Below are 10932 nucleotides of genomic sequence, written 5' to 3'. Positions count from 1 at the left end.
ATTTCTACTATCGGATATGAAAACCTTGATTGAAACCGACACCTAGCGTGTTAAAAAAAAAAACAGGTGTATAGAGAAAAAGCTTTAAAGTGATATAATAGCATGTTTATGGAGTAGGCAATGTTACCCGAGGAGGGCGGGGTCAGGGTCCTAGGAGCGGGGCGGGCGGTGCCTACAGTCGCCCATGCCCCCTTTTAACCTCCGTTCGCTGCGGGGGAAGAAGCGTGAACTTGAACGCTGCCTTCAGTGCGAATCCAGGCAGAGGCCAGCCAGTCTCATCAGTCTGTCCCCGACGCCCGGATTTTGGTTAACTTATCAGAGAAGACGGATTTTGGCTTTGGAGGGTTGGTTGGTTGGGGACCCAGAAAAGGTGCCAAACGCTCGACGCGATGTCCAGGCGCAAACTTGGAAGCAGACCGCAGCACCTGAGTGCAATTCAAGGTAAGCAGGAGGGGAGCAGCGATGTTTGAGCACGTTGAAACAGTTTGGAGGCGGATGTGATGTTGTTTTTAGGTGAAATTAAAATAAATTCAGGTCACGGTTTTGTTTCATTGTCAGTTTGCGCTTATGGTTTGGATACGCGCTGGCACCGGTTTTTAAATGACGGATGTTATTTTAATTAAAAAGCGTGTAACATCCTCCAAGCAGGATTTAAAGTATGTTTTATTCATTGGCCTCAATTTTGCCAATATGGATGCATTTCTAATCAATTTTTAGGTAAATATTAATATAAGGACTCATATTTCCCTTGTCATGTGTGTCCTGATGTGTGCTGTTGCTGCAGTCCTGATTATAGAGGAAGGACCGGTTTATTGGCATTTTGTTTTCAGAGGCTACAGGTCTGAACACGATGATTAATATATCCAGGTTAGACTATGATCAAGTTTCTCGGTCGGTCTCTGGCTTGTCTGGGACAGTTTCCTTCCCCTGCTGTTTAAAAGAAACCATCAGAGTGGCACGACCCTGCTTCATATAATGACAATAACGAGTTTATTTTTTTTATATTGAGACAATAAAACGATGTCCTCAATAAAAATGTAGAATAGATCCCATTCAGACTCTCCATTTGATCCCATTCAGACTGTTCAAAGACAACAGTGCAGCTCATAAAGAAACATCTGATATTTGAAGGGAAATAAGAGAGAAACTTAAACCCCATTTGTTTTTTTTTACAGTTCTCTACTGGAGACCAGTGGTGCGTGTCTGTGTGACCACAGGCCCTTACTGTGTGTGTGTGTGTGTGTGTGTGTGTGTGTGTGTGTGTGTGTGTGTGTGACCGCGCCTTGCAAGTCTGCACAAACAAGCGCAGCCCTGAAACAGGAAAGGTGACATTTTTGAGTAACAACTGGCGAGATCCGACTTCAGACTGTACTGTCTGTACCTGTCCTGTATGTTAGCCGGCCTAACAGGGGAAGTTGGATCCAGTCAAGGCATCAAGGTGTGCCCATGACCGCGTTGAGCAATACTGACCCCTCCTCCTCCTCCTACCTGGCCTTAGTTGGAAGCCTTTCTTAGGAAATAGCCGAAGTTGACTCTGACTCTGAAGAGCTTTGGGTTGTGTCCACTGCTTTAACAACACTCCTCAGTGCTTGCACCTGTCTGCATGCATTTCAAGGTGCTCCCTGTAACCACATACGATTTGTCAGGTTGTTGACGTTGAATCAGATTAGCTGTCCTGTGCAGGTTTGTGAGCACACACAAAAACACAGGGGTTGCTCTTATCTCCAACACCTTCAGTCATTTTTTTTTTTCTTTTATTGCAATCCACTTCCTGTTGAGAAACTCCCGCTGCCTGTGGGTGGTAGGGCAAGTTGTAATTGTGAGTTAAAGGTAAAAGCTTTGGTCATAATGTTGCATTTTTAAATCAAAAAGTTCACTTGTCTCCACATGAAGATTGTCACATTGATCTGAGGTTGATGTTCCTCCTGAGATGGGCATGTGGGCTCCGCTATGCAACAGCCTCAGTCAGAGAGCCGATCTGTTTTGGGTTTGTTAAAGGAAGTGGTCAGTTTTGGGTGAGCAGTTTGGCCTCAATGCTTTAGAGCTTACAACTGAAACTAGTACTTTCAATCACCACGCCTGTTTTGTTAATCCCCTGAGGTCTAACGGCACTTTTGCCACTTTGCGTTGTTAATTTGTAAGTGCACAGTCAAAAACTCATGAGCAGAAATCCATATTGAGCACATGTTGGTATTGGTATACATACATTCAGCCACTTTTGGAGAGGAAGTGGGAAGTTTAATGTCAAGGATACTCAGGTTTAGTATTTATTTCTGTGTGTGTTTTGTAGATTGTGACTTCCTCTCAATTAACGAACACGACAAGATACAACTAAAGGTTTGTGTAAAAGTGATCCTGATGATCTCTATGGCTGCAAGTACAAATGCTTTCAAGAAACCACTCTACTATGGATCTTTTTATAGATCCTGTTGACTATACCCTCAATGGAAAAGATGATTTACACCCATAAACTAAAGAAACACAAGGGTGAAAAATACTGGATGAAATGGGATTGTCTCAATTAATCGTTTGGTCTCTAAAATGTCAGAAAAGTGTGTAAAGATGCCTGTCGAGTCCGAGGTGACGTCTTCAAATGTCTTGTATTATTTGACCAACAATACGAAACCCACAGATACTCACGTCACTGTCACAGGAGACTAACAACCAGATCATTTTTACATTTAGGAAGCTGAAACCTGCAAATATTTGCTGTAAAAATTACTTAGACATTTAGTATTCTGTCGATCAACTAATTGAATATTCGTTGTAGCTTTATTAAAAACCTTCATCTTTATTTCTGTTTTCAATACTAAGGAGTTGAAATCCCTGAACTGTTCTTGTGTATCTGTCTGTGTTAACTGATCCTAGTTGTCGTGTTTTTGCTCTGCACATCAGTTTGTTAAAAGTAAGTAAAAAGAATGTAATCTCTGTTAGTAATTGAACTTTCCCTCTTCCCTCTCCTGCCTGTCATGTTTCTCAGATGCCACTGACGTGGCGGATGGCACCACTTCATCAGACGTCCGGCCTCCTCCTCCTCCTCCCCCCCAGCTCCAAGCTGCTGGCGAGGGTGGTGACCTCCTGACCTGCGGCCAGTGTAGCCAGGCCTTCCCCCTCGCCCACATCCTAGCGTTCATCCAGCACAAACAGGGCGACTGCAGCTCCCGAAACCAAGCCCCAAACGGCAACGCCACTCCCCCCTCACCTGCCAACCGATCGCAGCTACGCATTGCCAACGCCGAGCTGGGGCCGGGCTTCATTGAGCTGAGGAGAGGGGGCAGAGCCTGTGGGGAGGAGCCCGGCGTCAAGTTGAAGGCGGAGCACAGCAAAGCAGGTGAGTGCTTGAAGAAGAGGCAGGTTGCTAATTAGTGACTCTGTTTTTTGTTTAGTTTTGTTTTTCAACCGCCCTCCTCTACATTTAACAAATGCCCCCCCCTCCCCGAGTCCAGCTCATTAGCTAGCCGTTGCCATTAGCAGACCTGCATGAGTTAGTGATGCACAGGCTAATTGTGTGGAAAGAATAGGCGTCAGGAGCGTTCGGAGGGCACTGAGGGTCCCAGAGGCCTCCGCACTTAGCACCTGAGCTCCATCCCATCTCCCTGACTGTCAGTCTCTGAGGTGGAATGGCCAGGTAAACATGTTTCTCCCTCTCTGTCCTCCACCTCCACTACGCCCTGGACAGCAGAGACTGTCCTCCAAGCACCAGCACAGGGGCACGATTCAGGGTTTTAAGGCCACCCTGTTTCTTGTGGAAAAGGGCTTGATGGTTGTAGTGGTGAACCACGGTATGAAATGGTCAGAGGAGTGGACGTGAGGCTGTTCGTGCAGCTCTCCTCCCTTGCATGACACCGTAACGGAGGACGTTGCATCATGTGCCTTCTCCCACTGTTCTGCCCTGGGCTGAGCAACCTGAGCTCCTGGGAATCTCCTCCTTCCTCCTCCTTTTTCTTCATCTTGTGCATCTCGTTCTCCTTCTTCTTCCCCTTGTTGTCATAACCATCCCTCTCTTCTCATTCTGTGTATCAGACATTAGCAGTGATTTTGCTAAAGGTCTTTTTCTTCACGCCTATCTGCTGCGGTTTTCTTTTACAGAAGAAGAGCGTGGGCACTGTGATGGTTGTGCCAAATATGATCTGTCACGGTGGAAGTCTATCAGAAATTCATGAATTCTCATTAAAATCCTTCTTGAAAATTTCACATCCCGTAGCTAACAATGTGATTGAGATGGAGGAGAGTTATTGTGTTTTTTTTTGTTTTTTTTCCTGCAAAGGTCATATGTTTGAAGCTCATGCTGTATCTCTAAAGTGAAAAAGGTGCAGGGTGTTGTAAATGATTGCAGATGGACAGAGCATCTTGCTGCACACCCATACTCGGTATGAGTGCCCCTTTGCACATTTTGAAACCTTCTCTGTCATGTACACACACGTTAGCAGTTCCTTCCTTTGTGTAACGCTCAGGGGACTGGTGCACGCACCATTTCCGTCTGTCCACAACCTCTTTTTGTTTTTCTATTTCAGTGTGTTTTTCATCTCTCGCTCTGTCTCACACTTACGTTTGGTAATTTTGTACCAGTAGGATTATACAACAAAAACTAACTTGTGCACCAGGCGAGGGGGGAAAGAGCATGACAGCTTGTAAATAATGAAAAAGTGGATAAGTTTGGATTAAAGTTTTATTAGCAAATATAGGTTGCATTTCTTTAGAGTTGGTAATTCGCGATTTCACCCAGCTTTTAGTGTTTTTACCTCCTCAGATTTGATAGTTTATGACAAGAAGAGTTTGAGTTCTTGCATGTTGAAGTAGCAAAGGGACGGTTTGAATTGGATATCCTGCAGCCTTATAAGTAATAGGAAGTCCTGTTGTTAGGTGGGAGGGTAACTGAGCATCTGAAGCTTCGGAGATGACTGAAATTGAGAGAGCAGTTATCCCACAACAGAACGGTCCACCATCTATTTTCTGTATTCAAGAGAGAAGCGGTGAGGACAGAGGAGAAAAGGGAGTGGGATGGATTACTGAAGAGCCGCGTGCATCTGTCTCATTCCTTTTTATTTATTCTCGTTGTTTGTTTTCCTCATCTCCAACATCCCCCCCCCTCCTTATTTCTTCCCCCCCCCCATCTTCAACACACTTTCGCTTTGCCCTCTTTCAATTTCTTGCCCCCCCTTCCTCCTCCCTCCTCCTCCTCCTCTCTTTTCTCCTCCCTCTGTCTCCCAAGGGAAAAGAGATTCTGCCTGCTGCTCGTTAGTGCTCCCAGCCAATCTGCATTTTTAATTAGTAGTTATTGCTTCTGCTTAATATTCAAGTGCTACCCCAGGCCAAATGGGAATCCTTACAAAAAAAAAGGCGAGGGGAGAGAGGGAAGGAAAGAGAAACCGGCTGGGTATTGTGTTTCACTCCAGGACCCTGAGACAAAAGCCCCCCCCCCCCACACACACACCCCTCAGGGATTTTTTTTTGGGGTGGGGAGCTGGGGTTGGAGGATGGGTCTCAAGTACGATCCAAAGGGGTGACATATTTTTGTGGTGTCTCCTGGCCCCCCGTAGTACATTATAATCTTTTTATCTCATTTTCTTTTTATCTCCTGAGCCCTGACCTACCTATCCCTCGCTCTCTTCTTCTGCTCTCACTCGTCACCCTACATTTTAAAGAAGTATCTCAACTTCTCTTGGGTTTCTCCTCAGGCTAGGTTAAAGGACATGAGCACCACAGATCCTCTTGTCTCCAGACAGAGGGAGGGTGGGAGAAGGGGGGGGGGGGGGGAGAGAGAAAGAAACAGTTGCTCTCTTTTTCATCTTCACTCTCCTCCCCCCCCTCCAGTAAAATATAGAAGGATTTGACTTGAGGAAACATGAAAGAGGCTTATACCAGAGTCCGCTTTGAACCTCTCCAAAAAAAGAACTGTTTTCCCTCTAAATTTGGGGATCTTCTCTCCAATTTTGATTTATGCAGAAAGGCCTCATTTGTCAAGCAGGCTGAGTCAGTGCCTCATTTGCATAAAGCGTTCATTTTCTACGTTCTGCTAATTAGCAATTTGCAGCTTAATTGGAGAGTGGCTCTCGGTTAGGAGACAAAGCTATCCACATATAAAAATATCTCCAGATGTATTTTGCGACACGACTGCATCTCTGTTGGCCTTTCAGCTTCCGGAGACCCATTTCTCTATTCTGCTTTGGGTCATACCTTTCCACACATTTTCTCCTTATTTTGTTTCTCCACACCAGACCCTCCTCTTCATCTTTCATTCATTTGAGTCCATATAAATGTGCCTCTGGTATAGTTGACTTTTGTCATGCTGATACTCCATGTTTCTGTTCAATTTTTATAACTTTAACGTCTTTAAGTCATTTGTTTTAATTTTTGACCGACAACTTTACTCTCATTGAATTATTTTCGCCCCGTAAAAACACACTACCTGCTCAACACCAAACAGCAGACAGACACAGTAAGAGACTAGCTGGTGAACATGTAACATGTAACAGCGAAAGACCATGATATTTCCCTGACTTTGGTAGAGACCAAAAACCGAGCTAAAAGAGAGTACAATATTAGATTTAAATTCGTCAGGTGGACACAAACACAACTCCAAATAAATGTTAATGCTTTGTATCTGCTGGATGTGTAAAAAAGGCAAACAATCTGTTAGATGTTGTGTTCACAGCTTCTTTCTCCTCCAAAAGTGACCAAAAAAATCACAAATTGCAGTTTTAATCTTTATGAATTCACCTCATTGGTTCCCTCCTAGTGGAAATCAAGACCTGTCAAAAGACATATTTCTTATATTCTTCTATTATATCCATTACTCAACATTGCTAACTCAATCCTGTCATTTTGTTTTCCAGTGTCTGAGGAGCCTTCCTACTTCACCTGCCAGCAGTGTGAAGGCGTGTTTCCATCTGCATGGCTGCTCTTACAGCACGCTCAGCACGCGCACTCCTTCAGCATCTACCAAGAGGACGAGGAGGATGACACAGACATGAGAGGAGGAAGAAGAGGAGGACTTAAAGAGCACAAGGCTGCTGCAGCCACTCTAGACCCTCGCCACCTGAGCCAAGCTCTTGCTTCTGCCTTTCAGCCCTCCGCCCTGCGCCTCAGTCGCTCCCGCCAGACACACACCACCCCCTCTTTCAGTAACAGGCAGGCTCTGAACTTTTCAGTGAGGCTCAGGGACCTCGCAGCGGGGAATAACGACACCACCGGCAGCTCCCCCGGAGGCCTGGTGCTGTCTCCGTCCTCCTCGCCACCAGCAGCTTCTCCCTTTCCTCAGACCAGCGCCCTCCAGGCTGACTTCCACTGCGAGCTGTGTGACCAGAACTTCCAGTCCCTGCGTGCCCTGTCCGCCCACCGCCGGACTCACTCCTGCGACAGGCCCTATCACTGCGGAATGTGCGGACAGGCCTTTGCCCAGAGCGGCCAGCTGGCACGGCACATAAGGAGCCATCACAGGGAGGCTGGAGGTGGAAGAAGTGGATATGAGTCGGTGGAGATGGTCGTGATGGAGGAGGATGTAGGGAGGCAGGGGATGAGAGGGAGGTTTCAAATGCAGCCAGCTGGAATCATCATGGGAAAGGGAATGGTCGGGGCAGAAGTGAGAGCCCAGGGTCCCTCAGAGTTAGACCTGACCCTGCCCAAACACCCGTCCATAGCTTCAGGCCTGATGCTGCTGACCTCGCAGGTTAGACCGGCAGACAGGGAGCTGCTGAGGCTGTATCGGTGCCAGAGAGAAGGGGGAGAGGGAGGGGAGGAGGAGGCAGAGGGGCAGGGGGAGCCTCGGCACACCTCACCCTGCGCCAGCCCCTCTGAAGGCTCCCTGGAGAGCGGAGAGACAGGGGGAAGCGGCGAGAGCGGTATCGCTAGTGGCAACTGCACGCCCAAGCGGCCAGAGATGGGGGACAGAGTGCGAGGAGTCGGAGAGTGGGCGAACGAAGGAGGAGAGATCATAGAGAGGGAGACAGAGTGGAGCTCAGCCAATGTCAGCGAGGTTGTGCAAGAGTGGCAGAGGGAGAATGAGTGGAGGAGTGTAGGAGGAGGTGTCAGCGGCGGAGGAAACAACAACAACAACAATACTACTGTCGGTTCAGCTGGAAAGAAGAAGAAAGACGAAGCGTGTGAATACTGTGGTAAACAGTTCAGGAACAGCAGCAACCTTACTGTGCACCGCCGCAGCCACACAGGTGAACGGCCGTACCGCTGTGGCCTCTGCAACTACGCCTGCGCTCAGAGCTCAAAGTTAACGCGCCACATGAAGACCCACGGCGCGCAGGGAGCCAAGGCTTCCTTTTTGTGTCAGCTGTGCTCGGTACCCTTCACTGTTTACGCAACTCTGGAGAAACACCTGAAGAAAGTTCACGGCCTGAGCCACGCCAGCGTGGGAGCGTATGCACAGGCCAGCGCGGCAGACACTTTGGCTGCCATTAAAGCTGGTGGAGAAGCAGTGGTGGTGAAAATGGAGGAGGAGGATGCCAGTTTGGATCAAATAGAAATGGAGAGCAAAATTCAGAGTGATGCGGTGAAAAGCATGGAGGTGGAGGAGGGGCAAAGCCAAGCGGAGTATGTGGAGAACACAGGGAGTCCAGCCGTAGTGGCTGATCTCCCAACCGAGAGCAACGCAGAGGTGAGCTTAGCTTTAACTTCTGCGCCGTGAGAGCTGCTCTCATTCACTAATTGACATTAAAATAGCACTGTATAGGATTTAAGTTGCCCATTCAAATAAAAAGAATTTGCCCCATCATTGAGCAGACGTCAAGTTAAACTGAAATCTAGTTTAAAAAAAGAAAGCAGCTGCAGCAGTCCCGTCCTCTTAGCCAGCGCCGAGGCACACGGCAGCCACGTTGTTCATGATTGTATGCAAAGCTGCTGGTTGAAACTAAGTGCCTACAGTTCTTTAAACCACAAAGCAAAAAACAAGGCCATGACATTCAGCAGGGAGATTACCAGAGCTCTTGAACAGGAAGTGAACCGCCACAGTCCACACAGACACAGGAAACTGATCACCATGTTGCAGTGCAGGATGCAAAAGATGAGTGATTTACGTCTCTGGCGACCCACTGGACAGGTGGAGACAGATATTAACTGTCAGATAATACAGGGATTATATTGAATATAAAAAAAGCCTAGCAAATATATTTTCAATGTTGACAGACAGAGAGGGGTCATATTGTGTTTCCAAGCTGTTGCTGGTTTTCTTTTGAGAAGACCTTTTAAAGACTAAAGATGTTTTGACTCGAGGGTGAAATGAATCCAAACACTGTCTGCCTGCAGTTTCTCAGACTCCTCTTTTTAAAGGCACTTGGTTGTCACAACACTTAGCGTAATGTTTACAGGGCTCACGGAGCCTGGCAAGGTTGTGCTCCTGACTTTGTGACAGTATGTATGTATGATTTTCTGTTTTCTAATTTTATAAATGTGAATAGGAAGACTTTCAAATCTCATCTACTGATTTGTTTTTGTTTTTTTTGTTTTCACGTTTCTATGCATAAAAAAAACAGCAATTTTACCTACATGTGAAACGGGTGTTTATTATTTTTCTCTTTTTGTATTATTATTATTATTATTGTGCTGGTAATTTCTCTCTTTCATTGTTTACATTTGTAAAGTGCCGGACTGCTTGAAGCTCATGCATGTTTTGCAGCCATTTGAAACTGTTCTTTTCCTTGTTGCCTGTGTTTGAATTATTCCTAATTTATGGATTCTGCATGTCGGTAATTGTGTAAAGGCTGAACTACAGGGTTGAGAGATGCGGGAGTAGCTAGATGATTGGTGGAGTTTTGTGGGAAGCACTTGGCTGAGTTTGCGTGAATGTGTGTGTGTGTTTGTTTGTTTGTGTGTACAAATTGGGGGGTGGGGGAGAGGGGATTCTCAGGTGACACTTTTACTTGAACCCTGTCTGTGATCTTGTTTCCAGACTCCAGAGCATGACTTGGCAGGTCAAAATCACTGTGTCGTTCTCCTGACAGGTGTGTCGCCGACGAGGATTTAAGAAACGCAATATAAAGTTGCCGTCTGCGAGAAAGATTGTTAATATTTGAACTCAACACCCAGGGCAGAGCCAGGGCTGTTTTTTGTTTTTCAGCGCACACACACAGCGGTCAGCTAGCGGGCCATGAGGCGATATTCCCTGAATTTGACAGTGTATCGAATTAGAATCACAGACTCCACCTTTTTAAGCGAGAGGAAATATGCTCATTTAACACAAAGGTTGTGAAGTAGAGTGCAGCCAATGTTTTCGTGACTACTGTGATGACATTGTGTGACAATTTCTACTTGCATTCATGTCAGGGAAAACAAATTCTTGTGTGTGTGTTGTGTAATGAATGATTGGGAATGAGTGCAGTGTAACTGTTCAGGGATAATGTTGTGTACATAGATTGACATTATTGCTGTAGCTGTACTTATTATTGTTATTATTATTATTAATATTAACTGCCACCACTCTTCCTATTATCGTCTCCTTTCAGCTGAACACTGGCTATGTCTTTGTAAACTTGACACCATATTGTAATTCACCTTCTCTTGAGAAGCCTCAATAAAGAATTGAGGTGAAATATTTTGTATTGTGGAGTCATTTTCTGCTTGTGATTGCTTTTCTGAACATGCACCCCCCCCCCCTCCTTTCTTCTTTTGGTACCCAGAACAAAGCTTTTCAAACTATTTTTAAGTATCTTTTCTCACCACGATGTTGTCTTAGTCAGAGTGGGTCGTTTCTCTGAGGACCACAGTCAGCGCTGAGTTATTAATTTTTAATGTGAGTGTTAGGGACCCTGTGTGTGTGTGTGTGTGTGTGTGTGTGTAATGGGTGCATCGAGCTGTGATGGGACACAGGCGACAAGGGTTTCTCAGGATACAAAATTGAGAAGGGGCAGTTTGGTTATTGTTTGTGGGCATGTTAGGAGGCAGAGCAGGGTGGGTAAGTGTCAAGGGGTTGGGATAATTGCTGAC

At 46.1% G+C, this 10932-nt stretch overlaps 1 protein-coding gene across 1 annotated transcript; it reads left to right on the top strand.

Annotated features, from left to right (window-relative positions):
- The first annotated feature begins 172 nt into the window (after window positions 1–172).
- Window positions 173–10540, top strand: znf296 (zinc finger protein 296). Its single transcript, XM_031296634.2, has 3 exons — window positions 173–441; window positions 2981–3331; window positions 6837–10540. The coding sequence occupies exons 1-3, from the start codon at window positions 390–392 to the stop codon at window positions 8636–8638; spliced, it is 2205 nt and encodes a 734-aa protein (XP_031152494.1). The 5' UTR covers window positions 173–389; the 3' UTR covers window positions 8639–10540.
- The last annotated feature ends 392 nt before the right edge of the window (window positions 10541–10932 follow it).

The sequence above is a fragment of the Sander lucioperca genome, chromosome 5 (assembly GCF_008315115.2).
Source record: "Sander lucioperca isolate FBNREF2018 chromosome 5, SLUC_FBN_1.2, whole genome shotgun sequence".
Taxonomy (NCBI): Eukaryota; Metazoa; Chordata; class Actinopteri; order Perciformes; family Percidae; genus Sander; species Sander lucioperca.
This window is presented reverse-complemented; position numbering and strand designations above follow the sequence as displayed.